Here is a 15933-nt window from a genome sequence, read left to right as displayed (position 1 = left end):
ACATGCTGCACTCAGGGGGGTGATTTTTCACACCTCAGAGCCAGCAAGTTAGAGAGCTATAAAATATAAGTGTAGCCAAGCCCTACGACACTTTTGACAAATTTTACCTTATAATGAGCCAAACCCAAATCCTGGATCCAGAAAGCTCCAAACTTTGGAGAAGTTTTGATTTGGATCTAAACTCTGTGGCTTAGCATATTTCAATGTCATTTTATATCCTCTCACAGCCCTCAAGAATATAATGAAAGGAAGATTATTGTCTCCATTCTTAATTTTTATGATGTTTTAAAACAATTTCAAATGCTGTTTTCCAAGTTATGATTTTTTCACTTCTCCCCATCCTTTCCAAACCCCATAAAGCAAACTATCCCCTCCCCAGATTTTAGCTACTCCTCTGGCCTATAAACAGGTTAAACAAACAGGGAGATTCCTCAAGAGAAGTCACAGGTTCAAGATCACAAAGGATGACCGGGCATATGGGCCATTTGGAGGTTTTTCTTGCTATTGTGCTTATCTGTATCTTTGCTGTCATCCAGACGTTAACCTCTGACCTACAAGCCTGTCTCTCTAAAAAGCCTTGCAGTGTTTACCCATTATGTAATGTCTGTGCTTTTGTGGAAATTTTACAGAAACAAATGGAGGAAGTTTGCCAGTCAAAGTAGTGGACAATAAATCCTGTCCTATGTAGATAGAGTGGTTTACTGTCACCATAAACCCCATACTTCCATGTCACAGAAGAAATGTTTTCAGATTTCAAAACATTAAAGTGACATAAATGTTCCAGTACTGAAGAACAAGGCGAGTTTTATATTATCATTATTTTTATTAGGTAGGAGAATTTACAAATTAATTTTTACTTGCTAACCTAATGATTGTCTATGTTTCAGATAATGGCAAGGCCAATAAAGTCCCATACTCAGTACTGAAACATTTTTTCTGTCTCTTCATTAGTGCCGGTCTGAAACACTTGGTTCCAAATCCTAAAATGAGTTTGCAGTTTATAATATTTTCGTTTCAAATGCTTTTCCTCAAAAATACTTCACTGTAAGTCTCTCAGTATTTGGAGTCAGTCTTTAGCAAACTGCTTTCAGGATTGTAGATTGCATCTTTATAGGTACATTATTTTGTTATCTTGTTCTCCCACCCTCCCTCTGCCCATTTGTCTGTTTGTCCTCTTGCTGCCTCCTGTCTGCATGTACATTGTAAGCGCCCTGGGGCAGGGACTATCGTTTTGTTATCCCTATATGTCAGTACAATGCCTAACACAATGGGGCCCTGATCTTTGACTGGGGTTCCTAAATAATAAATAAATAAAATTATTACAGTAATTTATTAGTAACAACAACAGCAACAAAAACATGTTGTTTTAGATCACATGTAGAAGCAAATATATTTTCAATCAGTAGTGAGGTGGCAAAAAGAAACGCAATCTTCCTGTCTCCATATACTCCTCTTTTTGGTTGACTCTCCTCATTAAGAACCTCTTTCTGCTCCCTCTGAAAGGAGATTTACTCTTGACTTTAGTGAAAACAGGATCGGAACTCAAAGTCTTGTTATAATTAAGTTTTATAAATCTAATTTCCTTTCAGCGGAGAGAAAACACATTGTTGTGACTAAGCTTTGGATGTGGTAACAAATCCCTGGCAGGTTAGTTTGTTTTAATGGACACATTACTTTTAAGGAAACTTTTACCATTTTTTCTTGCCCTTAATCATAGCTTTTATTGCAATTGCAGTAATTCAACAGATGTACGTGCCAAAGGTAATATGTGTATTTTTAATGAGTCGACAAAAACTTCCTGGAGAGGAGAAACAAATTCATTTTCAGAACATTTTTGAATCATATTTAATACCTATTAAAAGGACAGGGGAGTCGATCAGAACAACATTTATGACAGTTTCATATGCTACACTAGTTTACAGATGAGTAGTTACATACAACAGGATTTAAATAGGCCAGATTGCTGAGCTAACTATTTTTTTGCTGAACTGATGACCATGCTATGATCCTTTTTTCTTTCCTGTTTATGAACCTACAAAAAAGACCTATGGGTTTGATCCTGTAAAACCGAACTTGTTCGGGTAGCGGTAACCTATGCGTGTAGTTCCTTTGAAGTCAGTGGGCCACATAGTGCCATCAGTTTCCATACTGCTGAAATCAATGGGAAATTCTGCTTAAAAACAGATGGCATGATGCGGCTCACTGAACGATCACATGAGTAAGACCCACTTTCGTAAGGGTTTGCAAGACTGGCTTCAGAGGACCAGACCCACAGCTGGTTTAAATCAATAAAGTGAATTGAGTGACACCAATTTTATACCAGCTGACAAGCATGTCTTAAAGCTATAACGTTGGGCATCCTTGGCTGCTTATATCCGAATCGTCTCTTTGCATGGGAAGATATTGGATAAATTAAAGCAACTAGTACACTTAGCACAATGTAAACTACTGTAATACAGAGATGTTTGCATCCTAGAATTGAGTTCTTGCCACGGCTGGGGTACTGAGGGAAGGAACACAAAAATATACTGTTACCTTATATTTACTTCCTATGTTGATAATAACTCCTGTAAAAGATGACATGCCCCTTACCTAGAGAACAATGTTTAGTAGCTCTGAGCCTAATTCTGCGAGATTCCAAGTACTGTACTCCCATTCCCCTATAACCTGATTTATTTAACTGCTTACTTGGGACTATACTTTACAATTTGTTGTTGAGGACAGTGCATTTGGCACTGTCCAGAACAGACAACAAAGACATTCCCTGTCCAAACACTTTACAGTCTAAGGCCTTGATCCTGAGAATGATGATCGAGTGCAGACTCTTCCACCTGCACAGAGTTGTACTGCAGTGGGGCTCGGTCTACTCTGGCACAGCTCTTTGCAGCACTGGGTCTAAACAATCTCTTAGAAGGCAGGCCACACTGGGAAGTCTAGGTGACAGATAAAAATGTCTCTAAAAGATTACTATAACAAAATCAAAATTCACTTCTTTTGACCACCACATGTCAGTTTCTATATCAAAGTGTTTTCAAGCGTTAGTGTATTGAAATAATGCGGAAAACACCACAATATGCTTTGATTTTCATTTTGGAATTCTCAGCAGAATTTGGGTGAATAATTCCCTACCTGAAATCTGCTTTTGTCCATAGAAGATGTATAAAATTTATATATGCATTTTATTTTATTTTATTTTATAGTAAGCCACAACATATGAAGAATTTTGATTTTCTGTCTTTCTTTGGAGAATTTTAAAATTCATATGTGTAAAGCATCAATGAAATTCCTCATGGGTGTAAAGTTACTCGTGTGTAAATGTCAGCAGGATTTTCTTTTCTGCATTTAATAGCATTCTGTTAAGGACTTCATAATGTTAATTACAGCCAGAAAGAAAAAAATTGGCCATCAGTGTCAAATGTCCAAATTTTCATTGTCCAAACTGCGTGAAGTGAAAAAAGTCAACAAAAACTCAAAAGGTATAAAGTAAATTATATTGCATTCTTTTTAATAATGTAAGGTGTTAATAGTACAGGTAAAGATATTCTTTTTAAATATATTTTGGGGAAAATATACTTTTTAACCTAACAGTCTCCATTTAAGAAAAGAATTTTTCAAGACATCCAATCACTTCATTCACTCCCCGGTTCTGAAAAGGTCCTTAAAACTCCAAATATTGTGGATCATTTTATGGATCAATTCAGAGCTCTATTTTATGACCAGGTTCAAATTTCCCTGTATCCTGTCCAGAATTCTTAACTTGAGAAGAGAAAGGACTTCAGGACACACACAAATCTTGCCTATCTTTAAAATTGGTTCAGAGATTTGTTCCTGTTTTAACATCAAGTTCATTTGATGCCCTATACAGCATGCTGGTCACTCGTTTGTTGAATCAGCTGGATAAAAAGTAGATATAGTAAAAAAAATATTCTGCTCACCAACACAATCCACACTGAAGAGATTTAGGGAGGTAACTATTGAAGCTTCATCAGGACATTTCAATCCTCGCAGCACAAACCGCACCATAGAAGTTTTGACTCTTTCCGGGAGAAATGACAGCAGGCAGACTGGCATGTACAGAATGTACCGAAGCTTGCACAGCACAGGTGTCAGGAGCTTGCCTTGCGGGGACTGAGCCATGCGCTCTATTGTTGGAAACAGCAGCACAGAGCGAAGAACCTGTACAGCCATGAGAAAGAGACTGTCAAGAAAGTCCTCTAGCACCGTATCAAATTCTGGAAGAGAGATTTTTTTTTTAATAAGGCTTCTTTTTAAGTAAAGTGAAGCTTGTCAGATGCACTATTAACTTGCAAAGATATTTATGTGCTACATGAAATGCCAGTTTTTTTGGAGGGAGCAAATAAGGCCCTGATTCTGCAAGATACTGAGAGGTCTCAACTCCCATTGACTTTAGTGGAACTTGGAGGTACTCAGCATGGTGCCAGATCGGGCTCAAAGTACAATTTAGAAGCGAGTGTCCAATGCTTTGAACATAGTCAATAGTTACGTAGAGATGATGGTGATACCACAAGAGGGCAGTATACAGAAAAAGTCTTTTTTTGTGTGTCTATGCAGGTTTTTTATTCTAATCATTTTATTTGATTGTTTCCTATGGGAGAGAAATGATTTTTCAAAATCATAGCTATCACATCATGGTCTTTTCAGTGGGTAGTGCAACTACAGAAAGGTTGATCAAACCATAGTAAAGTGGGGCTATGACTACAGTTAAAACAAGATTATTATCGTTATTTATTAATATTACCAATAAATAGCACCTAAGAGCCATGGTCATGGCCCAGGACTCCACTGTATTAGGACATAACACATTTACTCGGATTAGTAGAATGTTGCATAATACAGGCCACAAATTCTACTGTAACATATGTATCTTTAAGCTGCATGGTGATTTTAGCTCATAGGGACTGAAAACACTGTGATCTCAAACTAAAGAGAAAAAATAATAATAACCAACTATTAAGTGGGAACATTTAACTTATGCCTATTTTTAAATTCTATTTTATTGAGGAGATTGTATAAATATTCTTAGAGAATATATTATAGAAATCTATTGTGAGATGTTACTCCCTTTACAAGTGCCTTGGACTATCACACGAGCTTTCATTTAGGAAACACCTGTAAAGATACACAGTTGCAATAGCTGGTAGTAGTATGAACAAGGCAGAGTAAGCCAAAGATCATATGGACGTTAAAGTGCTAGGTAATTATGGGAGACTTGCTGTGTTTCACAACGTACTCTGCATAAATGCAGAAGAGGCAAGCAGTTACTTCTTCCCAGTTATCAGACTGTCCAGCCTTCCAAAGATTCTTTTAATTATTCCACATATTGTATGATTTAGGCTGGAATTTTACTTTTAAATTAATTATCTTCCCAGTTTATTAGACCTAGATCCTGCAAACTGCTCTGTAAGGGCAGATGCCTAGCCTACATGGAGACCCACTGACTTCAGTTATGGCTTGGTGGTCCAGCCATGCAGAGTAACTTGCAGGATCAGGGCCTTATAAGGTAACAAAAGAAATATGGAAAATGTCAGTAATAGGCTACAACATATTTTCTATACTATATTTAAGATAGGAGTTTGAAAGGGTTATTTATGTCAAAGGCACAAACATTTTAAGACTCCCTACACTTTTCCAGCCGAGACTACCTTGATTTCAGACAAAGAAAAATATACTCTCAGTGAAAAATCAATCCTGGGCCTCTTTTTATTAAAGGCAACCAACAGCTGGCGTATAGGAATGCAACTTGTACTAAATTATGTGGTAGTTTTGTGATATTTCAGCTAGGCGCTGAACTCAAACTCTTGTGATCTAAAGCAGATTTGACCCATGTTCTCAGCCACACATTAATCCTATGACATTACAGTTTATAGATACAGGATTAGCTGCTTTGAGAGAAGTTGCTAAAGCTTACAGGCAAGAGAAGGAAAAACCTAGAAAGCAGTTATGTACCTTCCTCTCCTGTACTGTGTTGCCACTGATATATATATTTTTAAAAAATTGTACTGTATCAAGTTTAAAAGATGGAGCTATGAGTATTTAAGGGCACATTTCTTTTTCTTTTTGTGTGTGTGTTCTGCACATAATACAAAGAGAGCTTTAAAATACATGTATTTCTCACCCATTCATCAACTGTTCATTAGCTCTCTGCTAGCATCCAGAATCCCAGATTTGTTTGAAGGCACAGTTCAATTTTAACTTACTTGCAGATAACATGAGGATAAAACTGGCAAAAATATAAATGATTATTTAAATTCTTATTGTGTTGGTATAAATATTCATAGGAGTAATATGTTGCTTCTGTTCCATGCAGAATCTGCATTGGAGTATACATTTACCTTTATTTTGAATGTATCCTTACTGCAGCTATTCAGAATGCAAATATCTAACATCGACTGTGCTTATGATATTTTAAAGTGTCGAGAACACATCTCACACTATATACAGAATACTATATTTACACAAGTAGAATCCACTTAGAAGAACCAAAGATATAAATACTTTTTATGCTACTAAAATAACTAAAACTTACAGAGCCAGCTTTTAAATGTCAACCAGGTATTTTGACGATATAAAGCACTGTATAAGTGCTAAGTATTATAATTACTATTATCAGTATTAACTAAAGCATATAGGTTAACTTGTCTCTCAGTGTAAGGAAATCATTCTGCATACTTTGGGAAACAGACTTCTCATGGTACCAAATCAACCAAGACACACAGAAAATATTATTACATAAATAGGCATTACATAAATATTATTACATAAATAGTGGTTAGAGCAGGGGACAAACATTCAGGACTCCTATGTTCTATTCTATTCTAGACTCTGCTGGTGACTCTGCGAATTTCCTTGGTCAAGTCACTTAACCCTTCATGCCTCTGTTTGCCTATATGTAGAACGGTCATTATACTCTCACACTTTATTTCAGAGTAGCAGCCGTGTTAGTCTGTATTCACAAAAAGAAAAGGAGTACTTGTAGCACCTTAGAGACTAACAAATTTATTTAAGCATAAGCTTTCGTGAGCTACAGATCAGAAGTGAGCTGTAGCTCACGAAAGCTTATGCTCAAATAAATTTGTTAGTCTCTAAGGTGCCACAAGTACTCCTTTTCTTTTCACACTTTATTGGGTGTCATGATAATAAAATATAAAGTGTTTTATGGTCCTCTGTTGAAAGATCCTGTGAAGATGCACTGTTTCAACACTAGCAATGACACATGCACTTGCAATTAAAAGTAAGTTATGTGAAATTTTAAATACAGATTTTTCTCTCTGGTTTTGTTCCCAGCCAGCGTGCTGTATGCGTTCATCATCAACTTCTCACTTAAATAGCTAAGGCTCATAGACCTGGATGGTTCAACGGATTGGTAATAGGATGCAGATCCTTTCACCTTTTGGTGTCCAATATAAATCTTGATAGCAACTGCAAGTTTTTGTCATCTGTCAGCTCTTTCATGGTCTATATGAAATGGACTGATTTCCTAGTCCAGTTCCTAATTGAGTGGTGTGCATATCACTAATAAAAGTAACTGGAAACCTTCCTGGGAGCATGAACTTGGAGCCAAGGAATGAACTGGCATAGAACCTGATTATATTTCACCATATGTCCCACCAAAACAGATTGACATTAGCAGGGAAGTGTGAGGAGATTTCCACTGCCACTGCCTATGAGATCTGGTGTTTAATACTACCAGTCCATAGCTTTTCAGGTACATGTATGTCACATTCCAGGAAGCAATCCAGATCAGTGAGAGATTGTGTCACCACCTGTCCTGTAACCCTGGGTGCCTGATAATGCTTTGCTGTGGTATATCCCAAGCTGGGACACTCACAAACAGCCAGACTGCATGCTGATCACACCCTGAGTGTCTGTGTATAGCTACAGTTGTGGCCCAGCAGTTCTGACCCCAGAACCTGTTAGCAACACTCCTGTCATATTCTTACTTCCACCAGCCTGGATTACTACTTACAGGGTGGCCACAACACACTCCCAGTCCCAAATTTTCTCCAAAAATATGTGTTCTGCACTATCCAGCCTTCTTCTGGACTGTTCAGATATTAAAGGTCTGTTGTCTCTATAAAGGGTCAATATTCAACAGCTTGCTACTTTAACTGGAGTTCCCAAACAGTTCAGTTTAAACACAACACAGAATTGGTTTAGATTAAAATATAAAACAAAACAAAAGAAGATAGGATGTTAAGTGAATTCAAGTATCAGTAATTAAAGTCAGAATGGGTAACAAGAGAAATAAAAGTAAGTTTTAGCTACTACAAAGCCCTTTAACAAGCTAGACTTGGTTCAAGGTAAAATCCTTACCACAGGTTCCCAGCAATACAATACGGCTGACCAAATTTTGAGGTCAGGATTTCCCCCCAAAGTCAAAGGGCTGGTTCCTTTGTCTTCTCAGGTGAGTGAGTGAGAGTGAGAGATTGGGGTATTTTTGCCCCCTCAGTTTTATAGTCCACTCACCCTTTTGAAATGCATTTTCCTGGGGTTTATCCCTAAATAAAGTTCATTCCAGCTCTGAGGACAGAGACATGGAGTCTCGTGGTGAAAGAGGTTCCATGTTGTTTGCTAGAATGCAGAGCATTCTGTTCCTGCCCAGCTTTGTTGCCAAAGAATGGACACTTGACAGGCTATTGCCAATCAACTTTGATGGCACCAGGCTAGAGCAGTGGTTCCCAAGCTGGGATTTGTGAACCCCTTGGGGTTGTGAAATGTTACAGGGGGTTCTTGGGAAAAAATTCCCTAATGGCGGACAGAGCTGTCCCTTGGGACCCCGGCAGCATGGGGCCGGCAGCCTGAAGCCCCTGGACTTCCAAGAGCTAAGCAGATCAAAGCAAGCGTATCTATCACACTGAGGAGATTTAAACTTCAAGACTTCTTATAAGAAATGTTTCAGAGTAGCAGCCGTGTTAGTCTGTATTCGCAAAAAGAAAAGGAGTACCGGTGGCACCTTAGAGACTAACAAATAAACAAAAAAGTTTTTTTTTTTTTTTTCCACCAAATGCATCCGATGAAGTGAGCTGTAGCTCACGAAAGCTTATGCTCTAATAAATTTGTTAGTCTCTAAGGTGCCACCGGTACTCCTTTTCTTTATAAGAAATGGAAAGGGAGGTGGATATTTTTTGTGGTTTTTAAAATTAAATAGGCAGCTAGTATTATTTTTAAAATTATCATGAAGAATACGTTTAAGTTTTGTTGTAACGTGCGTTGTTTGGCCGGACTGGTCAAGACCTGAATGCTTGTGTAGGAGGAACTCTTTGAGTTGGCTTCTTAAATACTTTCACGCTATTTCACATCTGATACTCCTTGATGAAACATAGGAGCCCTGTCTTATAACAGGCTTATTCAAAGTGATACAGTACAGGCTATGAAAGTGAGATCTTGGAAGACTGTTGCCGTTTTCATAATGTAATAAAATACTGTAATGATTAATAATTAATAATAGTGTGTAATAAGCATGTCATAAAACAAATTTTATCTTTCCAAGATCACTGCTTTTATAATTTATACTCAGGTAAAGGAGAAAATCCCTGAAAATATTCATTTTTAGGAGGGGGTTCGTGAGACTTGACATTTTAGTGAAAGGAATTCACAGGCTGTTAAAGTTTGGGAACCAATGGGCTAGAGGCATCAGCTTGTCCTTTGTCTTTGAGAAACCGGTTTACCCCCTTCCCAGTTGTCTGGTAAACACTTTTTAGTCATCATTTCAGCTTATGTTCATAACTCTTAATACACATATTGTACATACATTATGCAAGAATATTGATGACCAGTGAGTTATTCATTTTAAATGATACCTCACGAGGCATGTTTTGCATAAAGAGTATTACAATAACGTGAATACAGATGTGTGATAGGGTGTGAATACAGTGATGCTATCGGTCACAATGTAATCCCTGAGCTCAGACACATGGTCAACAGGAGATTTTATAAAACAGATTATAGGGAAACTAGATATGTAAGGGCAAGAGTGACTCCTCAGGACAAAGAACAGTAAATCTCTTTTTGATATCAGACAGACAGGTTAATTTCAAGGGTTTTTTTCTGGCAAGGTCTATAAATGCCCTACTTTGAATGGTACAATTGGCTTCATGTGATCATTCAGTATAAATTGCTATTATCCTCAGCGTTTGGGTACTGGTCTAAAACAATGAAAACTGATCCTGCCTGTAAACTACGTATAAACAAAAACATGCTTGTCTATTCCTGTAGCTTGACTTTCTGAGACAGTAAAACGCAAACAGTACAATCTACCTGGGAGAGGGTAAAGTGCAAACAGCTTCAAAAATTACCAGGGATGATGCCAACTTAAAAAATAAATAGAGCTGGTTGGAACCTTCATTTCACTAAGCCAAAATGTTTTATGGAGTTTCCTTACTGACACAATTTTATCTAAAAGGTTTTTGGTACAGAGAGAGAAAGAGACAGACTCTGGGCTTGACTTCAGTGCTAAAGAAGGTGTATTTTTTACTTTTGGGTAACTAACGTGCATAAGCTATCCCGAGATAAAAACCACAGTGAAAACAAGGCACTCTAGTTTTATTACAGCGTAAACTAGGCGAGGTCAATAATACCCCGCTTGGTGTTGACAGACAGTTACACTAGCTGGGTTAGTATCATACATGCATGATGTATGATACTTATTTTACTGATGTTTCTACAATTTCTAGAGGATATAGGGAGGAGATCAGAAGTTGAGGTTGATTTTTTTTTTTAAACAGAGGGGTAAGTTGCACTACTGATAGGTTAACACCAGTGTTTTAAAACTTGAGTGCCACTTAACTTTAGGCACCAAAACAAATGACATGGCCTTCAGAGGTGCACATTCCCCACAACTCCCATGAGAGCCAATGGGAACTAGGGATGCTCACCTCATCTGAAATCAGGCCACTTATTTAGGTGGCAAATTTAGTCACCCAGGTAAAAATTGTATGTATGTGTGTATGTTTTTATACATATATAAAGAAGGGAGGGCAGGGAGAAGAGTGTGAGAGCACATACACAGATACTGAAGTGATAAAAAGGATTGTGATACTTTTTTTTTTCCAAAAAAGAAATCTGACTTGCCAGAGTAGGTGAATTCTGTTTTAAGCCCATGAGGATTCATCAGTTGTGTATCTTGGCTGTAAATGGACAAGTTATCTCTGTGTATATCATTTCACAGAGATACTGTAGTTTTAAAACAGCAATGTTCTAGTCCATTGACAAAACTGTGGTTCCCATACTGTCAGAAATTGGAACTGGCTCGGAAATGACTTGCTGGCTCTCTCTATGTTAGTGACAGAATCAATGGTGGTTGCGGTTCACTTCCACTTCTAAGGCAGAAATATTCTGAAGCTTGTTTGGCTCTGGCTGAAGAACCTGTTTTAAATTATTTGGGGTGTACAAACAGTTAATTTAATCACCGTTAACCATAAGAATGTAGGATGCAGATTCCATATCAGTTATGTAACTCACAGTTTACAATGAACTTAGAGATCAAATCAGCTGGCAGAAACAGGAAGCAATCCATTACTCTTTATAACTGATCCATTACAGTGACCCATGTTCAGTAAAGCGGTATCCAAGTACGATACTAAAACTCACATGCAGAATCTGCAGCCACACACCATCGATCCATATAAAAAAACATTAGCATGTAGAAATAAGGCATACTTTGAAATCACAAGACTGGAAAGAAATACAGTAAGGAAGTTTCATAAAGCATTCTTAATAGATCACTGACTCCTTCAAGAATTTGTGGAAACCAAAGGCTGTTTGTCTGTCAAAAATAACACTTATTTTGATATATTTTAGTTCATCCCATGTATTAGTTTATTATTCATCTGTTGCCTTGGCAGAGGAAAAGCCATTATCTGTCAGGTGAAACCTACTACATTTTTCAAAGATAACATAATGATGTACTTAATGGTAATCTACAGTCCACATTTGACTTGAGAGTGTCACATTAATCAACATTTCTTTTACTCAGCATGAAGGATCCTGCAGGCAAAATCCCTAGGGTCACGGAAATATACCCTACTTTATTAACACAGCTGTGCAGAGAAGGTATCCAAGTTAAAGCATATGACAAAACAGACATTTTCTTATGTTTCTCTCTCATCAAAGCAAGACTTTCTAGACTCACCAATTCCGTTTGCTCTCTCTGTCAATATTTTAAACACTTGCACTCTCATTTGAAATCAAAACATGAGAACTGTTGAGATACTGTCATTTTCTCTGAATATAAAAAGATTTTTAATGCTCTAAATGAGTTTTCCTTGCACTGTATATTTAAAGTCAGTATTTTGTTAGTTATATTAGCTAGCCATTTACCTTCACATTAGATAAATACAACCACAGTATTGTGTGACAGGGAATAATAGAATTAGGACAAAAAAAGATGCCAGGAAAGTTTGTGAACAAAGATACAAATATTTAAAAATTATTTCACTACAAGGGCTCCACTGCTGCTCCTGTGGCAGGGGCTGAGAGCTGCTGCTCCAGCCCCTAGGAGGCTGACACAACCCCAGCCACTTTCCTGGGGGGTTGGTCACTGGTCGCTGGGGTTGGCCACTGGGTTGGCCACTGGTCGCTGCTCTAGTGTCCCCAGGGCTGACCGCTGGCTGCTGTTCTGGTGGCTCCTGCTCTGGCAGCTGCTTCAGACCTGCCACGGCTCCAACCCCAGCGGTGCTGACCTAACTCTGCTGCTGCGTCAGCCCTGGGACTGCTTCTCTGGCAGCCCCAGGGCTGGCTATCGGCAGCTGCTCTGGTGGCCCCAGGGCTGACCGTTGGCCAGCTGTTCTGGCAGCCTGGGGGCTGCTCTTCTGGCAGCCCCGGTGCTGACAGCTGCTCCTGTCATGCCCCAGAAGTAGTTCCGGAGGTCCTGGAAAGTCACAGAATCCATGACCCCCGTGACAGAATCATATTCTTACTTATTATACCTATTTTACAGATGGATAAACCGAAGTACAGGGAAGTTTAGTAACTTTCTCGAGGGTAGTTTCTGTATCAATGAAAGAACCAGGAATACAGACACAGGCATCCTAGCTCCCAGTCCCCTGCTGTAACTACCAGATCACACTTCTGAAGAAGCAGAACTGAAAGAGTACAAAGTCAGCAAACAATTTGAAGGAGAAAAAGCATGTTTGTGTAATTAATCCAAACTTTGGAGGGAAAGAGGGTTGTACTGTTCAGGAGTGCCACTGTGTATTCTTGTTTCAGAGTAGCAGCCGTGTTAGTCTGTATTCGCAAAAAGAAAAGGAGTACTTGTGGCACCTTAGAGACTAACAAATTTATTAGAGCATAAGCTTTCGTGAGCTACAGCTCACTTCATCGGATGCATTTGGTGGAAAAAACAGAGGAGAGTTTCCACCAAATGCATCCGATGAAGTGAGCTGTAGCTCACGAAAGCTTATGCTCTAATAAATTTGTTAGTCTCTAAGGTGCCACAAGTACTCCTTTTCTTTTTGCGAATACAGACTAACACGGCTGCTACTCTGAAACCTGTGATTATGCAAGGCACTGAATTTAGCCGTATAGAGTGGAAATCTGTCAACTTCATGAAAAAACTCGCACAGATACAGACAGACATCATCTTCCTCTCCAAATGCAAACAGATGGACATCATACCGAAAGGACTGAAGGTAAAAAATCCATTACAATCTACATACCACACAGACTATGCTGACAGCTTGTGCCACACACTCTCAAGGAAACTGCGGAACCACCTGATCAACATCCTCTACAGCAAACAGGGAAAGATTAAGAATGAGCTCTCCTCTGTTTTTTCCACCAAATGCATCCGATGAAGTGAGCTGTAGCTCACGAAAGCTTATGCTCTAATAAATTTGTTAGTCTCTAAGGTGCCACAAGTACTCCTTTTCTTTTTGTGTATTCTTGTAGTTGGTTAGTTCAAATAGATTCTTATGTTACCAAATGTAACCCATCTGTACGTGCTTACATGGGTCAAGATGATCTCCCACTTAGGACGTATGTTTTTTATACATCCAATTTTAATTTTCTATATTTTGCATTTAATAATAGCCCAGTTTCCATCTTGGTACTGGATCCTCCGCATTTTCATTATTCTCCCCCTCTCAAATCTCTCATTGTAACATACAAACTATGTTAATGAGTAACGGTTTAGTGTAAGTGACAGAAAGAGGCACATTGCACGAATTTTCCATGGAAGTCACTGGCACATGAATAGCGACCTCATGCAGAGCATAAATTGTTTCACAAGTGAGTTTAGCTAGCTAGACTATGCAATTCTCAGGAAATGCACTGTTAGGAAGTAAGTGTCAAAACTGTAAATTATACACTTGACTCTCTTCTAATGGGATTAAGGAATATTTGCTCCCCAGAAAATGTAAACTTCTTTGTGTGTATTTAACTGTCTGATGACAATGCTTGCCAGTGCCACTTGAGTAAAGAGTCTGCTCCCGTTACTCAGTTTTCAGAACTCAGAGACTAATCCATGACTCATCACAGGGCCTACTGGAGTGATTAGTTATAGGAATTCACAGAGTAGTGATCCCTGTGCTCAGCGTTAACTATTGGCAGGATCAGAGTGAAAATGCACTCATGCGTGACTCTGAGCCCTGCAAGTCACCCATACACAGCTCCAGCGGGAGAGACACAAACATTCTCAAAAGCAGAATTTATCTCCTAGTATCTGGGGAGTTTAGGAAAAGACAACAATTAATTGTCTGGATGCATTTTTAAGAAACTCCCTCCCCGCAAGCAAATCAGTACTCTGCTTGGGAGCAGTGGTATGAAGGCAGCAGTATAGAAGCATACAGTAAAGTGCTTAGACAAAGATGAAAATGTATTTACAAGTTCTGGACAGTAATTTTTTAAAATGTACATATATACACTAATTCAAACAACTATGCCCCAGGTACAACACCAAGGCATAAAAGCAAACCACCCTTACGTGACAATAAAGAGTGGTTGACATACAAATTGCTCATAATCCCAATTTACCAGGTAAGTTTTGGATGTAAAAACACTTGATAATTTCTGAGATGTCTGCTATATGGTATTAGGCCTAGGGATGCTCCTGGGCCCCAGCCAATTCACCCCCAACCCAGATGCAAACCTACAATTCTTTGCTGGCTAGATTTAGTAAGGGCAACAGATCCCAATGCAGAGCAGTATGACATCCAACCTTGGATTCAAGGTTCAGTATGTGCGTGAACCTCAGCCCCTATATGTGAATGAGTGGGCATGTGCTAAGGTTTTCTGTGAAACTTGGAAACCCATGAGTCCCCTTCCCTGCATTCTCCTCAAAAGGCCCAAGACCATCCTTCTAACCGTAGACATTATCAGGAAGAGAGTCCACCTCAACTGCTTTCTCCGAGAGCCTGGTTCACCTCCTCCAATGCCAGTTCAGCTACTCTATCCTCAAGAGCCCGTACTTGGTCTCTCAGGCCTATGAGCTGTTTGCACTGTGTGCACTCATACACCACCTGCCCAAAAGGCAGGTAATCGCACATGCAGCATTCAGTGCAATAAACTGGGTAGCCCCCATCCTGCTGCTGGACTTCTGCTGGCATTATTTTTACTCTTGCAGGGTTTTTTGTAGGGGAGGGACCAAAAAAATTCCACCATGGCTAAAAAGCAGAGTAAAAGAGGTGGTTAGAGACAAAAAGGCATCCTTTAAAAATTGGAAGTCAAATCCTAGTTAAGAAAATAGAAAGGAGTATGAACTCTGGCAAGTCAAGTGTAAAAGTATAAGACAGGCCAAGAAAAAATCTGAAGAGTAACTAGATAAAAATACACAAACTAACAGCATTTTTTTTTAAATACATCAGAAACAGAAAGTCTACCAAACAGTCAGTGTGGCGTTGGCAATTGAGGTGCTAAGGGAGCACTCAAGGAAGACAAGGCCATTGAGAGGAAACTAAATTAATTCTTGTCAGGGTT

The 15933-nt window shown here is 38.8% G+C and overlaps 1 protein-coding gene across 6 annotated transcripts in view; it reads right to left on the bottom strand.

The window, feature by feature from the left end:
• LDAH (lipid droplet associated hydrolase) overlaps positions 1-15933 on the bottom strand; it is a 173138-nt gene that overhangs the window by 38465 nt on the left and 118740 nt on the right. For all 6 annotated transcript variants that reach the window (XM_043510187.1, XM_043510188.1, XM_038395683.2 and 3 more), the window contains one exon: positions 3936-4176. In XM_043510187.1, the coding sequence (XP_043366122.1) occupies positions 3936-4176 (241 nt within the window). The remainder of the gene's footprint in view (positions 1-3935; positions 4177-15933) is intronic.

Source organism: Dermochelys coriacea, chromosome 3 (genome assembly GCF_009764565.3).
Source record: "Dermochelys coriacea isolate rDerCor1 chromosome 3, rDerCor1.pri.v4, whole genome shotgun sequence".
Lineage (NCBI taxonomy): Eukaryota > Metazoa > Chordata > Testudines > Dermochelyidae > Dermochelys > Dermochelys coriacea.
The sequence above is the reverse complement of the archived record's forward strand: the minus strand, read 5'-3'. Positions and strand labels throughout refer to the sequence as shown.